The sequence below is a fragment of the Diabrotica virgifera genome, chromosome 8, assembly GCF_917563875.1.
Source record: "Diabrotica virgifera virgifera chromosome 8, PGI_DIABVI_V3a".
Lineage (NCBI taxonomy): Eukaryota > Metazoa > Arthropoda > Insecta > Coleoptera > Chrysomelidae > Diabrotica > Diabrotica virgifera.
This window is the reverse complement of record NC_065450.1, coordinates 181,135,045-181,157,626: the sequence shown is the minus strand read 5'-3', so window position 1 is coordinate 181,157,626 and position 22,582 is coordinate 181,135,045. Positions and strand designations below refer to the sequence as shown.

The following is a 22,582-nucleotide window of genomic DNA, read 5'->3' as shown; positions in this document are numbered from 1 at the left end:
ATTTTTGCATTGTTAAGTTTTGGTTAATTTTTGGTAATTATTGTTAATTTTTTGTATTGTAACTGTTAAGTATATTTATTTCGTTAAAATTATATAATAGAAGTGTAACTTCTTACGGGTGTACAAAGTACACACACATTCTTTTTTTATTAGTAATTTTATTTATCATGGAATCCAGTTATTCCATGATTCCAGTTATAAATCCCAATTGGCTTACTGACAGGGTTGGAAAAAACCCGGGTTTTTTTATAGGCCCAACCCGACGGGTTTTTTGGGTTTTTTAGTGTTTTTTCGGGTTTTTTGGGGATTTTCAGTTTTTTATTTAGATTTGATATATAGTTTCTGCTCTATCAAAAGTTTTACAAAAATTATGAATTTTATTGCAAAAATAATAAAATAACAAAATATGCTTACAAAATAAAGCAACTTGACAATGTCAGCAATTTATAAGCAACTATCACATATATGTTGAAATTAGGACAGAGAAGGAGCAAGAATTTGATAAAAATATCTCCAAAATATTAGATAATGTCGCCATATATAGAGAGGCTCTGTATTTGCAAAAACAACTTGCCGTTATTGTGAAAGCTCTAGACAGATTCCAAAGCGATTCTGTAAACTTTTCTGATGCAGTAGAAATATGGAAAGATGCCCTCGACCATGATTTGTTACAGTCATACAGACAAGAAATAAAAAAGAGATATGACTTTGCCATTCAACCATTTCACCTTTTTGCAAATACTATGGATCACAAATACATGGGAAGACGACTTACAGGGAAGAAGAGGAAACAGTCGAACGATGGGTTGCATCGAATCTTTCTGATGAGTTTTTGGCAGTGATGTTATCATTCAAGATTAAGGATACAGATATGTTCCCCGCAACACTTTTCAAAGAAGAACTTGTCAAAAAATTCTCAACAAAGAAATGGTGGAAGCTGATATCAATAAAAAATAAACAAACAAATAAAATACCATATGAATTTTGTATTTATATGTTATCTTTTTTCTCATGTCCAGCTTCATCTGCATCTATTGAGCGGATTTTTTCTTCATATGGATTAATATGGACCAAGCTTCGCAACAGATTAGGTGCCGATAGAGCTGCAAACTTGGTAAAAATATATAATCATTTAAGAACCGAGTCCTCGTCCTCGACCGAGTCTAACGAATAACGAATGGGAATTGGGAATGAAAACAAAAATACAGATTCTGATTTTCCTGATAACTAATATGCTTTGCTGTTGCTTTTTTTAACAAGAAACTTGTTTATTATTTTATTTGTCTATATACCATGTGTAAAATAAGTGTTTTATTAGTTTAGTTTCAGTTTCTCTCGTTTTGTATTCACCTTATGCTAGTTTTTGTTTTTATTCAGAAATAAATATGACGTTCATTCAACTGAAAATTTGCTATTTTTGAAAAAACCCCAAAAAAACCCAATAATAGTGGGTTTTATCAATTGAAAAAACCCGAAAAAACCCGCTGGGTTTTATAAGATGGGAAAATTCTATGCCAACCCTGCTTACTGAAAAGGAACTCCAAGTATTCACTGATGCCGAATAAGGTTTATAACAAACAACTAAGTGTATTTTAAAAAAAAATTAAACAAATCCGCTGTTTTTAAGTGTATTTTCTTGTGGCGTACAAAGTACGCCACGCGTGTAGTTAGGTTATAACTTGATGCGCGGGTAGTTAAAGGTTAAATAGATATAATAGAGCATAACAGTATATATGTATTATATAATTTTTTTCAGGCAATAGGTATTTAGTTAAAATTTTTGCCAACAATTATTATTCATAAATCATTTTTTTGTGGCATTTTTTAATGTGTTTGTGTGTGTTTTATTCTTTTATTTTTTTATTTTTGGTATTATTTTAATAAAAATTTTTGGAAAGTAGTAAGTATTAAAATTAGTTTAATATTTAAATAAAATATAAATAAACTGTTTAAAGTATATTGATAATAGACGTATACCTTCTTACGTGCGTACAAAATACACACTTTCTTTTTTTTAATTATATCCGATTTTATTAGACCGTATTCATTCAACGCCCCCGGTATAATGGAAATCTTATTTGTCAGTATTTGAAAATAGTTAATTTTTCTCACATATTATAGTCATCGTTTTTAACTCTCCGCTCTAGTGGGCTCCACACTCTCGGCGAAGTTACTTCGCCAAAGTTGACCGAAGTCCGTAGTACCTCTCTACACACTAGTTCTACTTCGCGAGGAACACATTCAAGCGGTGCGATACCGACAAAGATCCCTTTGACTCGGACGCACCAGACCGACAGAGAATGGAAGTAGAACGAAGTGAGGCAAAGTTGCACAAGGTGGCCGTCTATGCTCTCATACTTGTTGAACCTCGATCGACTTCGGCAAGAGTGTGGAGCTCACATAAGTTTTATTTTGGAGTAAAAAACCATACAGAAGTAAAAACTTCTTTTGTATATTGGTATAAAAAGTTTTATTAAAAAACATAAAAGTCCTCCAAAAGGATTTGCAAAACGTTTTCAATCTGAATCAGATCATCCTCAGTGCGTTCTGCTTCGTAAAAGAAACTAGCAACTTTTTGAAAAAGGTTACATCGATATTAATGGTTTACATAATACTTAAATGATATTTGTAGCGACTCCAAGTCGATGTTACAAGATGAAATGTGCTAGGAGTGCTCAAAGGGCAACATGGTTCCCTGCTCGTTAAGAACTTGTGGTTCTTGCCAGTTCAATGGACACAGACCAACCAGTCCATTGAACTGGCAAGAACCACAAGTTCTTAACGAGCAGGGAACCATGTTGCCCTTTGAGCACTCCTAGCACATTTCATCTTGTAACATCGACTTGGAGTCGCTACAAATATCATTTAAGTATTATGTAAACCATTAATATCGATGTAACCTTTTTCAAAAAGTTGCTAGTTTCTTTTACGAAGCAGAACGCACTGAGGATGATCTGATTCAGATTGAAAACGTTTTGCAAATCCTTTTGGAGGACTTTTATGTTTTTTAATAAAACTTTTTATACCAATATACAAAAGAAGTTTTTACTTCTGTATGGTTTTTTAACTATGGTATACTGCCAGCTACGGGGACTTTCCCATTGATTTTATTTTATTTTGGAGTGTTTATATTAGGTCCGCCGATAAACAACTTAATTATCAGACATGCGACGTAAATATTGAAAAATGTTTTTATAATTTGAGTAATGAAGAGTACGGACAAAGGTCAAGGCGATGGAAAATTGAGTTTGTTTGGATTTCTTTCGAGACTGTGAATAGTTCCCAGTAAAAACTGCACGCGCAGAAATGATTAGGTCATCAACTTCATGTGAAAGATTGGACAATGTACGCGTTTATCATTATTTTATTGTTGAGAATATTATCATGGCTGGTGTGGGTTTGACTTGTGAGTGAGTATATTTCTGGTGAGTATATTTGGATTTTTTTAATTGGTCAATGGTAAATGGAAGAAAGATTAGATATTTTTCTTAGTGGTCTAGAAGATAATATGGTGAAAGAGGAGGCCCAAGTTCTCAGTTGGATCGGGCAGTTGAATTCAGTTCTGAGAGGAGTTTTAAGTCTGGCAGTCGAAGTAACAAGTTTAGAGCCTCGGGCCGTGCCACCGGTACTGAAGAGTTATGTCAAGAAAGAAGTTAAGTTTAATTTAAGAGAAAGTGAAGTTCGGTTTCTGAAAATGTAGTGTTGGAAGTTTTTATAAAGAAACCACGGAGTGGCCGCTATTAGCCAAGAAAAGCCAGTCTAGTTTAGTGTATACATACATACATACATAATCGGTTATATGAGCAGGTAATATGAGCTGAATTATTTGGAAGTTTATGAAAAAGCCAATACATTACGGCTAATCATAGTTTTTGGTTGAGTTTTGCTAAAACTTTTCATAGAAATAACTAATATTATTGTACCCTCTATGTTTTTGTACTGTAAATTCAGTGAATCGTGAGTGCTTTGGACAAGATATTTGAAGCATTTAAGCCTTTTTATATTTTTTATAATAATTGGACACTCTTAATTGTAACATCTGACAGAGGTCCATACTATTTTCCTTTTCTCTGTTTTTTTAATAAATTTTATTTATTTCAAAAATGTTTGGTTATTAAATGTTATCTCATTCCATTCTCTTGTTTCTTTTGTTCTCTTGAGCAACAATTAAGTACGAATCAACTGAGAATAGGGTAGGTTATATTATATTTATATTTTATGGAAATGTATTTTGCGATAACTATGTTTTTTTATAAATTTTTTACGTGAATAATTTGTTTTAATAGTCCAGAAAGCCATTGCGCATCCGCTAGGAATAATATTCCGATTCAGATTTTTTGCACAATCTTACTCAAAAAGGACACCTTTTAACAAATTTGCATGTTGTTAGGACCAAAAGTGGGTCAAAAATTTTTTAAAAGTTTTTTTTTTGTTTTTTTCCTAAAATTATTTTCTTGCATGCAACAAAGTTTTTTTTAGGTTTTTTGGATCATTCCAAACAGAAAAGGTCTTTAGTGTCATTTCTCTAAAGTTGATAGTTTTTGACATATAAGCGATTAAAAATTGAAAAATTGCGAAATTGGCCATTTTTAACCCTCAAAAACTATTTGAAAAACTGAACATTTGAGTGTAACCAAGGTAGGTAAATATTCTTTAAACATCGATTGATGAAATACCGAAGGGTTTTCTGCAATACAATATTCAAAACTCCTTTGTTTTTTAATTGCTAATCAAGCGTGCGCGACACTATTTTCCACCGACAGTATGGTGCAAATGAAAGGAATAAATTCGTTATTTCGTAAACCGGCGACTTTTAGGAAAAATCCCGAAACAGGTCGATTTTTATTTTTAAGTTATGATATTGTGGCATATATGGTATACTAGTGACCTCATCCATTTGGGCGTGATGACGTAATCGATGATTTTTTTTAATGTGAATAGGGGTAGTGTGCTAGCTCATTTGAAAGGTTTTTTAATTCTCTATTCAGTAATATAAACATTTATATAATTATTTATACAGGGTGTACTTCTACTTCTTTTTTTTTGTCAAATAATTTAATTTAATAAAAATTTTTTGGACACCCTGTATAAATAATTATGTAAATGTTTACATTACTGAATAGTGAATTGAAGAACCTTTCAAATGAGCTACCACACGACCCCTATTCATATTTAAAAAAAATCATCTATTACGCCAGAGGGATGACGCCACTAGTATACCGTATTATATGCCCCAATATCATAACTTAAAAATAAAAATCGACTTTTTTCGGGTTTTTTCCTTAAAGTCCTTAAATACTGTATTGCAAAAAGCTCTTTGGTATTTCATCAATCGATGTTTAAGGAATATCTACCTACATTGGCAACATTCAAATTTTCAGTTTTTCACATAGTTTTTGAGGGTTAGAAATGGCCAATTTTGCAATTTTTCAATTTTTAATCGCTTATATGTCAAAAACTATCAACTTTAGAGAAAAGTTACTAAATACCTTTTCTATTTGGAATGATTCAAGAAACCTAAAAAAACTTCGTTCCTTGCAAAAAAATAATTTTAGGAAAAAAACAAAAAAACGTTTAAAACATTTTTGACTCACTTTTGGTCCTGGCAACATGCAAATTTGTTAAAAGTGGTCCTTTTTGAGTAAGATTGTGCAAAAAATCCGAATCGGAATGTTTTTCCTAGCGGATGCGCAGTGGCTTTCTGGAATATAAAGTTTTTTATTTGGTTCGCCTTCCAATTTCTTGGTAGGTGATGGCGCCCAATATCTTATTCCTATTGTTATATCGTTACCATCTATTTTTAAACTAATAAGAAAATGTAAGGAAACAACCTCATAAAAAACCACCCCATATCTACACCGAACTGAGCAACGAACCATCGTTTATTCAACTGTGGCACAATTCATCCCTTTCTGACGTATTAACATGTTCTGTCAATTTTGTTTTCGTTGTCGATCTATGTGAAATTTTCATGTTACAACGCGACCCAACACCATGCGATTTTGCTGTGTAGGAAGTACACAGAAACAAATTTTTCGTTACCCCATTACGTGATATTGAACATTTAAAACAAGAATTCAAGAGGAATTCCATGCAGTCAGCAAACAACCCATAACTACATGATAAAACTTACAAAAGCGGTGTCATAGCTACGTTGAGGAAGATAGTCTGCAGTTTGAACACAAACAGTAATTTGAAAACCATATCGCACATCCGCTCAAATAGTGTCTGTCATAACTGAAAAAATTTTAAAATCGGTTTGATTGCACTAACAGTTTAATAAATGGGGGAATGCATATAGATTTTCACTTCGGAAAAATCAAACAAGATAGAACTTGTTGTAATTTCATTAAGAAATGTTTAATAAACAACATATCAAAAAGTTCTACTCGAGAAGTGGGAACTGGGTGCTTCATTTTTTATTAAACAAATGAACTACGAAATTAGATGTTTTTTTAAATAACTCCGAAAATATAAATTTTAGAAAAAGACTGACTTGACCATTGAAAAACTCAGAAAATTTTACAAAAAAAACCTTATATAAAGAATTTTCTAAAATTAAATCTGTATCTTCTATAATTTTTTATTTATAACGCTAAAGTCACCCTTCTCACAAACATTGGCGCACTGTAAACTAGCGTACGGCGAAGTGCACGGTTAGTGTAGAGTTATTTTAATGTAATTTTTTAACTAGTGGATCAAATAAAATTTTACAAATTGAATATGGAAGAAGAATAATTAAGCTATATTATTGTTATAATAAAAAGAAATAAAATATATGGGCATAAGTACAGCGGGGGCGAAAACTGCGCCTTACATGAATTTTGTTTAAAAATGATTTAAAAATGTGTAACTAATACAACTTTTTTTATAAAACACTCAATTTTGCACAACTTACCTTACAAGCATCTTACTAAATAATGATTAATTCGAAAAAAATCTCAAAAATTTTATTCAAATGATATGACGTCTCAAAAAATGTAATTTTTGAAATCTTCGTAGTTTTATAGAAGTACCACCAAATTTAAGACGGTATTACTTAAGTTTGAACAGATCTATTTCAGTTTTATAAGTGATTTTTTAAAGCTTAGGAGGTAATCTTTAAAGTGCACTAAATTATTTTACTTTAGAAATGAAATACACTATTTATTTTTGAGAAAATTAAGAAAGATAGCAAAAATGTAATAAAAAACCGAAAATTACCAGCTAAAAAAATTTTTACACAAAGTGATTAAAACTTTTTTTTGTAAAACTTACCTATAATACATTTAATAATAAGCTTCAACAATAATAAATGTTTAGCAAAAAAAATTTTTTTTGCTCTTATACAGTATGTCTGCGTAACTTGGAACCTATTGATAACTTTTTTATTATCAGTTTTACAAAAACAAGTTATTCTTTATTTCTTTATAAAATACTCTGCATCATATATAATCTAAGATGCAATCATCAAATATCAAATTTAATTAATTTTATACGAGGTATGTCAAAAAATATGAATTTCACTCAAGAGTAAAGTACCGTTACATTTCACAATATCAAGAAATGTTATAAGAAAAGTTGTTTGGAATTAAAACATTTGTGTTAGTGTTCAATTACATCCTTCTAATTAAAATATTGTGAATAATAAAGGCACTCTTAAGAAAAATTCATATTTTTACATACCTCGTATAAAATTACAAAAGTTTGTTGTATATTAGATTTTAGACCAGGAAGAGCATTTTATGAAAAATAAGTTTTTTCGTAAAAGTGATAAAAAAATAGTTATCATAATTTTAATAAAATGATGAATATCCGTAATTTGAGAAAAAATTTAAAAAAATTTTTCGATTAGAATGATGTAGTTGTATATTTAAACATAGTTTTTAATTGAAAACAACTTTTCATAATAGCATTTTTTGATATTCTGGAATATAAAGGTATTTTACGCTTTAACGAAATTCATATTTTTGACATAACTCGTATCAAATTGATAAAATTTGATATCTGATGGTTGAGCTTTTGATTTTTAACTATTCAGAGAATTTTATGAAAAATAACATTTTTTCTTAAAATTGGTAATAAAAAAGTTTTCCATGTAGTACCTAGCTACGCAGACATACTGTATAAGAGCTTCTGTATAAGAATTTTCAAATTGAAATGCCATATTCGAATTCAGCATAATCAAAAACAAAATAGAATCATATTTGGTGAAAGTAAAATGATGAATTTAATGATATTTTATATAAATATGATAAATAATATGATAATGATAAATGATAAAAAAATTGTTATTGTTTAAACAATTAATAAACAATTAGCGGCCAAATCTTCGAGTAGAACTTTTTACTTAAACATGTGTATAAACTAACAAAAAAAGTTTTAGAAAAATATAAGCTTGTTTGAATTTTTCCGAAACAATGCATATTTTCGTTCTAATTGCACTCCCCTAAAACCTATAAACTCCTATCTCACAAAGTGTCATGCCTATGGGTCAAGTATTTATCGTTAGAAAACATTAGTGTCATTATACGATTATCCAAAATAAACGAAACACCGAACACAAACAGTGTCACATATCGACTTGTGCCAAGCATTTGTCCATCTAAGATGTGTATAAAGCGTCGTCTGTCGAGTTAAGACAGTATATTATGTGATTACTTTACTCAAAACAATCTGAGTATGTGCTCAAGAAAAGTGGCACATTTATTACGTATTTATCTTTGTTTTTGCAGTATTTTATTTCTTGTATTTAAAGTTACATCATTTAAAAATATAAGTCTGTTTACCAGATAATAATAGTGATAATATTATATTCTGAACTGCAAGTGTAACTTTTGATAAATAATGTTTCGTAAATTTTTCGTTATTTTTTCTGTAGGTATGGTGTCACAACTCAAAAAAATGTTTTTTTTTTTTAATATTTTTAATATACTTAATACGCTATTTTATAGAGCTTCAAAAACCATTGTAACTGACTAAAGTAGTTATTTTTATAATTTTGATAATTTTTGAATTAAACCTGAAAATATTGTAGGACAAACTTTAAACGTCCTTTCTGGAAACTTTGCTTTTTTGACTTATGACACTCTTTGAACGGAGGTGCGATATAATACTTCTGTATATACTTACTCTATAAACAAGATAAAGATTCATTACAATCTGGATTACGTTGTAGCCAATAATAATATTTTGAATATTATATGGCTGTCTGTTTTTCATTAGCTTTGGTCCAAGTACTTTAATTGAAAAAACATAAAAGAGGAGAAATGACCAGAAAAAATCTGGCGATGAAACGATATAGTCCTCATGTCTTCGATCTAAAACAATATATAGATTATATGTGACATTATTTACCAACTACATACCAAACATGTAACTCAAATAAATTTATCATAAATCATATCTTTCTTTCTTTCTTTCTACCCTTCTTTGTACCCTATCAGGGTGTTGGATTTGGGATCGCTATTTTAATTTACATTCACCCATATCTTCCATTCTTTCCTGTTTTCTGACATTATTCTCAATTCCTCTAGTGATTTTCAAAGAAGAAATAAAGAAAACAAAATAAGATCAGTAAGATAAAAAAAATAAAAAAACAAGTACTCTTTCTCAGAGGCATCTTTCAGTGCGTCACAGTTTTTCGAATTCTTTCTAACGCATTAAGTTGGAAGTGACAGAAAAAAAGGTATGTCCGTGATTAGAGTCTTTTATAACATTTATTCTAGTTGTTGATAGCTATAATCGAACAAAAAATGATTTACAAATTACATACGTATGTACACGATAGTGTACCACTTTCAATGCTCTGGATAGTAATGGAAAAACAAGGAATAAGTAAAAAAATATACAAGCAGTACAACAGCTTTACAAAAATATGACGGTAAAGGTAAACATTAAAACTCGAAAGAAATTAACGAGAGAAATTCCTATTAGTAAGGGCCTAAAGCAAGACTGCTGCATAGCACCTACACTCTTTAAAATATATTTAAATGAGGCACTCTCACTCTCACTGTGGAGAAGAAAGTGCTGCAATATTGGCATCCCAATCGATGACGATAGATTGTACGCAATACACTTCGCTGACGACCAAGCCATTCTAGCTGAAGACGAGAGTGATATAGACTATATGCACAGAAAACTGGAAGAGGAGTACACTAAGAGGTGCTTTACAATTAATACACGAAAAACCGAGTACTTAGTTGTAGGAGAAACACCAGAACTCCTACAAATTGAAATGGGAACTATAAACCCAATAGAAGTCTTCAAATACTTAGGAGTCCAAATAACTTCAAACGCAGGGAGTAACGATGAAATACATTCCAGGATTGGCCAAGCAAGATCGATCAGCCACTAGACAGCTACACGGACTATTGTGGAGTAATAAAATAACAAAAGAAAATAAAAGAAGAATATATAAAACAATAATAGAAAGTATTGGGTTGTACGGCGTTGAAATCTGGGAAATCAACCAAAGAAACAAGTCAAAAATTAAGGCAATGGAAATGAACTATTGGAGACGATGTTGCCGACTCACTAGACTTGATAGGGTGAGAAACGAAGATATTAGGAGACCAAATGGAAATTGATCTAGATATAATAGATACAATCGAAGCCAAAAGACTTAACTGGTATGGACACCTTCAGAGAATGCCCGAAAATAGATGGCCGAAAAAAATAGAAAAATGGACTCCACCCACTAGAAGAAAACGAGGTAGACCAAGACGATCCTGGAGAGAAGATTTCGAAGATACAATGACCGCCAGAGATCTAAAAACTGAAGATTGCTTCGACAGAAAACGCTGGAAATTAGAATGCGAGAAGCTGCGACAGCTGTAGAAGACTCGCTTATTATATATACAAATTATATATACGACTATAATCTGTACAATTTATAAGACTATACAGTGTGTCAATTTTAAAACTTACAATGGCTATATCTCACGAACAAAAGCTGATATCGAAAAATGCTTGAAACCGTTTCTAGGAAAGTACGGGGAACTAAAATGACATGAAAGAGAACTCGCCCCTATCATCCCCCTAGGCCCCACCCACCACAACCAAAAATTTTTAAATTGCAAGCCCCTACTTGTGATAAATCATTTAAAAGACTATAAAAAATGCTATCCAATGGTATAAATAATAATTATACAGGGTGTTAATATCAGCTGGCTTTCTATGACTTTTATATTTGTAATGCTATCTCCTGGACTATTATTGTGAATGATAAATATCCGTCGGTACATTTTTTTGTATAAAAACTTAATTTGCCCTTTTTGCAAAACAATTTAAAAACATTTGTGTTTTTTTTTTGGTTTCTGTAAGATACAATAATTTTTGTTTTATTTGAGACCTTTAAATGTCATTAGTTTTCATCATTTATACGATCGGTACTGTCATTAAGCTGTAGTTGGCACGATGGTTTACTTACAGTATACCTGAACGCGTGGAGATTATTTTCATATTTGCGTCCCAGAACCAGTGTTGTTTACGAACAGCTCAAATATTTGATAATTGATTTAGAATCTATGGAAATTAATAAACTGAAAAATACAGATATAATTCTGAATGACCAACTCGAGACAAACAGCTCCCCACTCCTCAACCTCTTCAGTTGAAGACTTAAAAAGGCAAACACATTGTAAACTATATCAGTTGAGAAAGGCACTCTGCCGAAACAGCTGTAGTCACTTAGTTATAATAAATTTTGTGGAAGTATAGAAAACAAACGTTTTCAGGGTTTTATTGTTAGCTCAAATATTTAATGAAAGGCATCCGGACAAAAATTTAAGTCACGTGTACGTCCGCGATTTAGTTGAAAAGTTTAGAGAAATAGGATCAATGCAAAATAAAAAAAGGGATGCCCCAAGATTACTGAATGAAGCATCCCAAATTAAGGTCCTTGGAAATTTTGCAATAGAGCCTACTGCATCAACACGTCAAGTATCTGCAATGACAGAGCTTTCACATGAGTCGGTTAGAAAGGTGTTGAAATTACATAAGTTTCACCCGTACAAAACACAAATTCTTTAAGAAGTAGGCGATGATGATCCAGACCGACGAATTGAGTTTTGTGAACTCATGACTGAAAGAATTTGCGTTGAACCGAGATTGTTAAAAAATATTTGTTTCACTGATGAATGTATTTTATGCTGAATGGTAATGTAAATAAACAAAACTGTAGGTACTGGAGTGATGAAATATCCTGAAAAACTGAATGTTTGGGCAGGAATATTAGGCGATGCTATAATTGGCCCCTTGTTCATACCAGGCAATTTAAGTGGCGAAATTTATCTCGATATGCTGGAAAACACCATCGAACCTTTAATTGTGCATGAATTAGAGAACCAAAGGGACGACCAATGCAACCTAGCCCTAGACGAAGATTTGCTGCACTTCCAATAAGATGGAGCACCTCCTCACTATGCAGCTCCAGTTAGACACTGGTTAGATACTAATCATCCGAACAAATGGATTGGAAGGAGAGGTCCTATTGAGTGGCCACCGAGATCACTAGACTTACCGCCACCTGACTTTTTTCTATGGGGTTACCTCAAGTCAGTTGTTTATAAAACTCAACCTGCGTCACTTAAGGAATTGCGAGAAAGAATTACGCAAGCATGTCGCTCTACTACAAGAAAAATATTTGCCAAAGTTCGTGCCGAATTTGAAAATAGGCTGTATTATTGTTTACAAAACAACGGAAGTCTTTTTGAACATTTATTTAATTGACATTTTTAACAAATTTCTAGTTCAACAAAAACCCTATTAAATTTTTCATCTAAGCCAAAGTTTCACAATTATTGCTTCACCCTGTATAATTATTATTTATACCATTGGATATAATTTTTTATACTCTTTTCAATTATGTACCACAATTAGGGGTTTGCAATTTAAATTTTTTGGTTGTGGTGGGTGGGCCCTAGGGGGTTGATGAGGGTGAGTTCCCTTTCATGTCAATTTAACTCCCCCTTACTATCCTAGAAACGGTTTCAAGCATTTTTCGATATCAGCTTTTGACACGAAATTGACACACTGTACAAATCAAAGAAAGTACCATTTTATAAATGAAATAAACACAATTGATTTGTTTTTATACCAAATAGCAAATAAAAGGGTTATACTGCAATACTCTTTTCATGATTACATTTTTTAACAACTGTTAGATTTTACTAAAATATCACGTTAGAATAAATGTTATAAATGTATTATTGTGTTTTCAATTTATCAATCAAAGGCAAAATGAAAATTAAATTAATTTTTTTTTTAATAACGAGGGCACATAAATTTAATACACCTTGTATATTGATCTGTAAATATTTATTAGAATTTAGTTTGGATGTAAGTGGATTTCTTTTTTAATGAGCTTTCCGATGAACCATTAAAGACTTTTGTGAATAATTAAAGTGAAAAGGACGATGTATTTAGATTTAAAATGGAAAAAGATTGTTTATTACGGGAACTATAGAATCCAGAGGTAGAGGTAATTATCATTTTCTAGAAAAATGGTTTAAAAGAAAGTTTGGAATTTTAATATCTTTGTTTCAACCCGAGTAAATATTGTAGGGTTCCCCGAAAGTAATTAGGATGGTCGGAATAATTTTGAAAATGACTGTTTGTCGACTGGAAAAGAGAAATGTTTCTGATTATTGGCAAGTTGGAAGGGGAAAAGTGGTTTGAATGTTGAGTGAGTTTGAAAAAGACATTATTATGTTTTTGGCATTGCTGAGGAGCAGTTCGATGTTTTCGTGGATAAGTAGTTAGCAAGTACCAGTGGTTGTTTGATAGTGGAGAATAGTGCTGAAAAGTGGAACGAGAGACAGATCAAATTGAGACGAAATACCTCTTTGGTTCTGTATTATTGTGAGAAGGAAAGCAGAGAATTTTTGGAGTTTGTGTGAATCGAGTACTGGTCAAAAGAGGCTTTGGCTCGTTGGAGAATTGGTGCTGGTATGCTGATAGTTTTGAAGCTGGAGAACGGAGAGGGCTTTGATGAGTAGCCCTTAACATAGTCAACGAGGGAGAGCTGTTTTGGGTCACGAGAAGACATCAGAGTGAGTGAAGCAAAAGGTCAGTCAACTTAATTTTTATGTTCGGAAACTAAAATTTTGAGTAAAAAGCGTAGGAATTAAAATTCCAATATTTCAGAAAGTAAATAGGGAGTATAGCTAATCTTGCGAACACATAATTTGGTTTTGTTCATTTTGTTGTACCAAAGTCATCGGGAACAAACCGATAAATTGTTTTTTTTAACTAGAATAAATTTAAATGGTAGACATTTCATTCGGACATCTGTGTCCACAGGTTTTAGATTTGATAGATTTTTAGAGTATCGATTTTGATAAATAAAAGACAATTCTGTATATTTATTTTATATTTTGCTTTATTTCTTTTCCCTATTTTATCCCGATTAGGTTCAACTAAGAGATACTGAACCCACGAGAGAAGATAAGTATAACTTAAGATAATTTAGACATTTTCTTGATATTATAAAAAGGCACCCTGAGATTTTTTTATTCATTTTTTATGTATCATTTGCGACAATTAAATAATTAATCAAATAAATAATAAATAATATAAAATTAATAAGAAGCAGATCATAAGAACATGGCGAGCCAACGTAGGACATTAAAGTATCTCTGGTTGTGAATTTGAGGGGAACAGGAAACGGAAAAACAGGTGAAGGAAAATTTATTTGCCCGTCGGAAAAAGTTGATATATTTAAAATTTTTGAAATATTTGTTTGACTTAATTTTTTTATCTAGGTACAGTTTTTACATATTTATTTTATTTTTGATTGATTTGAATTTTGAAACATTTAAAAATTTGTGGGATAAATTGATTATATTTGGGGAGAGAAAAATTTTCGTCTCGACAGCATACAAGGTATTTTCGGATTTCATATTAGGCGGGGATAAATTTTAAATACATGTCGATAACAACCAGAAGCAAAAGCAAAGAAAACAAAAAACAAGAAGAACATTTGGAACAAGAAGAACATATAGAACAAGAACTTGAACTATATTTGTTATGATTTAGATCGATATAAAAATATGCTGAGCCTTCAGTATGGGGATATAGACAGATATAGTCTGTTCGCTAAACTCAGACGCAACTTAGTTATTATTGTAGTCAGTATTTAAGTAATGTGAAGGTAGGTCGTTACTGTTATATGTAAACACATTGTTTTGGTTAGTCGTTGATGGAGGTGATTGTAAATATAATCTATTTGAACCAAGAAAGAGAGTTTTAAGTAATATGGACCAGAAAGGCGTTAACATCACACTATTTATGACACTTCTGAGGTGTGTTTTATTGACTATGCGCGACGGTGCGGGAATAAGGTTTAAAACATTTATTAAGTCGAGTTAGAAGAGGAAGGATGATCATCATGTTGAGCTAAGTAAAAAAACTACAGTTGAGGTTCATGGGAAATGTCGTAAAAACTATAATGATGTAAAAATTATTACCGCTTTTTTGAATAAAGTTGAGGAGGGTAGGAAGCAAGTTCAAAAACGTTCTGCCGAACAACCCCTTAATTTCAAAACTCACTGTTTTATGTGTGGTCTCGTCATAACACCCGAGTTTATAAAACAGAAAAGGTAAACAGAAAACCAACCGCAATAAGGTGTATCAGATTCGAGTTTTACAACTCAAAGAAACTGTTATGAAAAGATCAGAACGTGGTGATGAGTATGGAAAAGCCATAATCAATCGCCTGTGCCCTGCCTTCAACAGTGATTACTTAATATCAAGTCACACCTGACGAGCAACAAGAAGATTCAAGTGAGTGGGGGAAAAAAAACTACTAGTGGTCTCATGCCAGTGCCAAACACTTTGGCCCCTGCTTCTTCTTCTTCAAGTGCCGTCTCCTAATCGGAGGTTGGATATAATCATCACTATCTTTACTATATCCACCGCTGCTCTAAAGAGTTCTATAGAACTGCATCTAAACCAGCCCCTTAAATTATTTAACCATGACACCCTCCTTCTTCCTATACTTCTTCCGCCTCTTATCTTTCCCTGAATTATCAGTCTTAGCATTTCATATCGCGGTCCCCTCATTACGTGTCCCAGATATTGTAACTTTCTTATTTTTATTGTGTTTATTATTTCGCATTCTTTACCTATTTCTCGCAATACTTCCGTGTTCGTTTTCCTCTGTGTCCATGCTATTCTAAGCATCCTTCTGTAACACCACATTTCAAATGACTGTAGCTTATTTATGTGTTCTTGCTTTAATGTCCAGCTTTCAAGTCCATATTGTAGTATCGAGAACACGTAGCATATCAAAGCTCTTACTCTCAGTTCTAAGCTAAGGTCTTTGTTGCAGAGAACTGTTGTCAGTTTTACAAACGCATTTCTTGCTATTTCTATCCTGGTCCTTATTTCTGTTGTTTGATCATTTTTCTCTGAAATCCAGGTTCCTAGGTATTTTTATTTATCAACCCTTTCTATCGGTACATTTCCCAAATGTATGCTTGTTTGTATATTTGTTTTCTTAGTTATTATCATGTATTTGGTCTTTTTTATATTCATCTTTAGTCCATATTCTTCACAGAAATTGTTTGTTTTGTTTAGTAGTAGTTGTAGTTATCCAGCAGAGCTTGCCATAACCACGGTGTCATCTGCATATCTTATGTTGTTAATAGATCTTCCGTTAATTATTATTCCTTCACTTTGAGATAGCAATGCTTCTTCAAGAATGGCTTCACTGTATGCATTAAAGAGTAATGGAGACATAATACATCCCTGCCGAACTCCTCTCCTGATTTCAATTTCTGGACTGGGTTCGTTATCTATTACAATTTGTGCTCTTTGATTCCAGTAAAGGTTTGCTATTATTCGTAAGTCCCTTTGGTCTATGTTTTTTGTCTTTAGAATTTGGACTAATTTTTCATGTCTTACTTTGTCAAAAGCTTTCTCAAAATCAACGTAACAAACATGCACATCAACGTTCATGTCCATGCATCTTTAAGCTAACACATTAAAAGCGAATAACGCCTCTCTGGTTCCTAGTCCGTTTCTGAACCCAAACTGACTATCATCTATTCCTTCTTCTAGTTTTTTATTTATCGACCATGTATTATTTTCAAGAATAATTTGAGAATTTGACTTATTAATGATATTGTTCTGTATTCACTGCAATCTTTAGCGTTTGTATTTTTAGGAATAGCACAAAAGGTTGAGAGTAACCATTGTTTTGGTATGTTTCCTGTTTTGTACACTGTGTTAAACAAGTCTACGATTATGTCTAAGGATTCATTATTTATGCATTTAAAGCTTTCTACTGGGATTTGGTCTGGACCTACTGCTTTACCATTTTTGCTGTTTTTTAATGCCGATTTAATTTCTTCTTTTAATATCTACAAAACCGTATCATCTTCTACTTCGACTTCCATCTGCTGTGTTCTATTGTCTTTGAACAATTCATTTATGTATTTTGTCCATCTCTTTAATTTTTCGTTAGTACTCAACACAAGTTTCCCATCTGTATCTTTTAGTATTCCCGGGTTTCTTTTTCTGTTGTTCTGAGTTAATTCCTTAATTTTTATGTGTGTTAAAATTATCATGTCTTTCCTGGTGTTTTTCTATTTATGCGCATTGTTTTTTAACCATTGTTCTTTAGCCTGCTTAATTTTTTATTTTATTTGTTTATCCACATTTTTGTACATCAGATTATCTTTGTTTTTATGCTGACGTCCCTCTTCCATTAAATCTAAGATTTCCTCCATCATCCATTTTTTCTTTTTGTATCTGGTTGGTGTAAGAATTACTTTTTGACATTTATCTATTTCTGTCTTTATTAATAACCATTTTGTCTCTGTTTCAGTATTTTGCTGGATTTGTTCTTTAACATTCATTAAACGGTTACTAATTTCATCTGTCAGGCGTTGTTTTATGAGTGGGTTTCTTAGTATACTTGTATCGATTTTTATATCTGTTGTTCTGCGTTTTATTATTTTCATTTTGAGCCTAATTTTGGTCACTACTGGGTTGTGATCTGTTCCTCTGTCGGCACCTGGATAGGTTTTTGAAGATATAATTGCGTTCTTGTATGTTTGTCTAATCAATACATAATTTATTTGGTTTCTTACAATTCTCCCTTCTTGATCTGCTGGTGACTTCCAGTAATACAGTCTTCTCTTTGGCATTTTAAACAATGTATTAGTTATGACAAAATTATTATTTTGGCAAAATTCGATAAGCCTGTCACCTCTTTCGTTTCTGTTGCCCAGACCATATCCTCCTGTACATTCTTCTACTTTTTCGTATCCAACCTTTTCGTTAAAATCTCCCATTATAATTTTAACATCCTGCGTTTTAATGGATTATAAAATATTGTCTAGGTCTTCGTAGAACGTTTCAATATAGCTCTCTGGTTTGTCCGCAGTCGGAGCATAAACTTGTATTATGTTTAATTTGGGTTTATTCTGATTTAATTGTAAGAGGATAATTCTGTTGGAGTATGGAATGAAATTTACTACAGCTTTATCAATGTGTTTGTTTAGTAGTATCCCGACACCATATCTGTGTGTCTTGACTTCCTGAATAGTATATTGTTTTATTGTTGATTTTCATCTTTCCTGCGTCGGGCCATTGGGCAATGCTGATTCCTAAAATGTCTATATTCAGCCTTTCCATTTCTTTAACGGCATTTGACCCTGCACCAAACTCAATACTCCCGTATATTTCATGTGAATGTACAAAGGGCTGCCAACGCAATTGTGGATGCAGGAAGGCGGGCCTTGGTTTTTCCCCAATTTGCACATTACGTGAAGGACTGATCTAGAGAAAGACGCGTATCTAGAATCTCACAAGTTATTTTATACTCATTCATCTCTCCTTGATATAAATATGATCACAAGTCAGAATCTCACCACCTCTTTTATTTTCCAGAAGAACGACCCCCTGACGTTGACTATGGAGCTATCAGAGCCTGAGCCAGGACCCGATGCCATTGAAAAACCTCAGCACAATGCGGAAGGTTTGTTTAATCTTACAATCTATTTTGCGATCCTCATCTCTCCTTTAGAACTAACACCACCTCTTTTATTTTCCAGAACAAGCAGAATATATATCGGGTTTCATCGTCACCGGAGAACCACAGCCAGGTTCTTCTTAAAGAAAACGGCTCATATAATTTTGTATTGTACAACATTGGGTGGAATGCATAAAACGTTGTACCTGCTAATGCTTCAAGTATGTACTACATTTTTAAAGATTTTACTACAGTTACAAAGCGTTACTACACTTACGAATGATTTGTAAGTGTTTTACTACACTTACAAAGTATTTAATGCTTTACAAGTATAGTAAAATCTTTAAAAATATAGAACATACTTGAAGCATTAGCAGGTACTATGTTTTATGCATTCCGCCCATTGTGTACAGTCGGGAAAATCAAAGAATACCCATTATCGATCACATCAATCACTCATTTTGTATTTGCTGTCTTTTTCTATAACAAACGTTTGTTATTTATAGAAAAAAAAGCTAATACAAAATAAGTGATTGATGTGATCGTTCAACGTTCAAGGGTATTCCTTCATTTTTCCGACTGTATTATAATTTTTGTAATATTAATAATCACGACATTTTAAATTTTACTTCGTTACAGGCCTACCTTTTGTCATACTGAATTAGTGCAATTTCGACCTTTTCTTCTTTTTAATTATTTGTGTAGAAAACCAAAAGAAATTTATCAAATCACAGCATTTTAATAAAAAATAAAGTTTTTGGAATGTAAAAAGTGGGTTTTCAGAGACCGTTAAAAATATCCAATTTTCAACTCGCACTTGAGACTGAAAGGTTCGTCTAAAAAAAAACTAAATAGTGACATTTGTAGATAGTTTTAAGTACCTACTTTAATAGTCTAAGAGCTGGGAGAGGATTTTGTGCGTGATAAGTAATATGGAAAAACTATACAGGGATATGTTGAATTAGTTTTGTACATGACTTTCCCCAACGGCCGGAAACCAGGGTGGGGACGAGGGTAGTTATAAAGGGTCAAAGTCGCGGTTTTTATTATTTTTTTTGTGACGCTCATGATCGAAATAGGGCACCAAAATTTTTTGAATGGTCATAACGTAACTAAGTAAAATCTCTAGGGGCGGAACGCTGCATGGCCGACAAAGGGGTGGGGGTAGGGGTGAATATAAAAAATATAAGGGGTTTCTAGCGACGTTTGTGATTGAGATAGTGCACCAAAATTTGGGAATAAGTAGGTCATGACGTAACTATGTAAAATATTCAGGGGTGGAACGCAGCATGGTCGACAAAGGGGTGGAGCAGAGGTGAATATAAAAAATATAAGGGGTTTTTTGCGACCTTCGTGATTGAGATAGTGCACCCGATTGACTTGATTTACCTTGATCTTCAGTAAATTGGGTAGATAGCTAATTTCAGTGATGTAGGGTATGTGATACCAATACTTGGTTACTAACACTAAAAAACTTCGTATAAAACTAAGCCGTCACGGGGCAGCGAAGGACTTTATTTGGTACATGTAGGCACATGCACGAAGCGCTTTCTTGAAATAAGGCGCAGCAAAAGATGATTCATTTCATAGTTGGAACTGTGGACCGTACGTCACCGCTGGAAGGTTAACTGATCTGTCCAACGTTCCTCCATTTATCTCTATCTTTTTCCATTCTAAAATTTGGGAATAAGTAGACCATGACATTACTAAGTAAAATCTCCAGGGGCGGAACGCTGCTTGGGGGACAAATGCTGTGCTGCGTCACAAAAAAATATAATACAAACATCTACTTTGACCCCTTAAAACTACCCTCATCCCCAACTCTGGTTTCCGCCCCTGGAGATTTTGCTTAGTTACGTCATGATCTACTTACTCCCAAATGTTGGTTCACTATCTTGATCACGAACGTCACAAAAATCCCTTATAATTTTTATATTCACCCCTGCCCCACCCCTTTGTCGGCAACGCAGCGTGCCACCCCTGGAGATTTTACTTAGTTACTTCATTACCTACTTATTACCCAATTTTGGTGCACTATCTGGATCATGAGCGTCAAAAAAAATAATAAAAACCACGACATTGACCCCTTATAACTACCCTCGTACCCCACTCTGGTTTCCGGCTCTGGGGATTTTACTTAGTTATGTCATAGTCTACTTATTCCCAAATTTAGGTGCAGTATCTCAATCACGAACGTCGAAAAAACCCTTTATATTTTTTATATTCACCCCTACCCCGACCCATTTGTCTGCCACGCAGCGTTCCGCCCCTAGAGATTTTACTTAGTTACGTCATGACCTACTTATTCCCAAATTTTGGTGCACCCTCTTGATCATGAACGTCACAAAAAAATAGTAAAAACCACGACTTTGACCCCTTATAACTATCCTCGTCCCCCACTCTGGTTCCCGGCCGTTGGGGAAATTCATGTACACAAATAATTCAAAATATCCCCGTATAGTTTTTCCATATTACTAATCACGCACAAAGTCCGCTTCTATCTCTCCGACTATAATTTCTGTTAACAAACCATTTACTAAAAGTTAATAGTTTTCGAGATTTAAGCAAAAAGCGGAAAAAAGCAGAAATTTGCGTTAAAAAATTTTGTCCACAAAATTCATATTCGGATTCAGCACCCCAAAATACATATGGAATAAAATATATCAGAACTACCCCACAACTTTCTCACTAAGGGGCACCTAGAGTACAAATTATCCGAATTATTAATTGATATTAAATAAGTGTGTAACAATATAATCTTAACTAAATACAGTAGGAAAAATGAAAGAATACCCATGAACGAACATATAAAACACGCTGTGTTTTCCTGTCACCGTGTCACACAAAAAATTGGCCAGCGCAAGTACATGTAATAAATATTGCTACATGTATGCACTTGCACTGGACAATTTTCTTTGTGACACGGTGACAGGAAAATACAGCGTGTTTTATATGTTTCATGGGTATTCTTTCATTTTTCCGACTGTATTTAAAAACAAAATAATGAAAATATCTTACCAATAATTCTAGTAAAATCATTTACAACGTCTGTTATAATCGCCATTCTTAGAAAAAATATTCAGAGAATGAATGCATCTATAAACTTTGAAACAATAAACTCAAATGTACAAAGGGTAGTTGACTTTGTAGTATTCATAGATAAGTAATTTTATGCAATTTGATATCAAAATGCATTTGATATTCAAATTCATTTTTTTCTTGCATAATTATTAATTGAATGTGGATTCTTAATGTTTTCGTTCCGGATGTAGAATAAAGACTAGCAAACTTTTCTAGGTATTCATTAAAATTTTTAGTTTTTTTTACCAGTTTACTTTATTTAACGAGATTAGTCACTCAAGTGAGATTTAAGGTCGCCTCATATTATAATGCACGTCGCGTTTTCGGCACGTAGCGTTTCGTTTGCGAAAAATATAATTTAAAGGTTTTTAAATTGAACCATTCATATTGTGCGTATAAGACACGTAACGTAGCGTATAAGACACGTTACGTCTGCGTTCGGTTCATTCGAAAACAATATCTTTCGGATGTTGACAGCTACGGGTCGTTTTCCGCTCGTTGTTTATTTAGGTATTTCTTTGAATTTGATACAGAGTATTT

General features: G+C 32.7%; 1 protein-coding gene across 2 annotated transcripts in view; it reads right to left on the bottom strand.

Moving 5' to 3' along the window:
- Positions 1 to 22,185, bottom strand: part of LOC126890771 (elongation of very long chain fatty acids protein-like) — a 113,847-nt gene extending 91,662 nt beyond the window's left edge. For both annotated transcript variants that reach the window (XM_050659957.1, XM_050659958.1), the window contains exons 1-2: positions 21,980 to 22,185; positions 9,112 to 9,299 (exon numbers count right to left, since the gene is read on the bottom strand). In XM_050659957.1, coding sequence (XP_050515914.1) covers positions 9,112 to 9,299; positions 21,980 to 22,025 — 234 coding nt within the window. In that variant the 5' untranslated portion in view covers positions 22,026 to 22,185. The remainder of the gene's footprint in view (positions 1 to 9,111; positions 9,300 to 21,979) is intronic.
- Between the last annotated feature and the right edge of the window lie 397 nt (positions 22,186 to 22,582).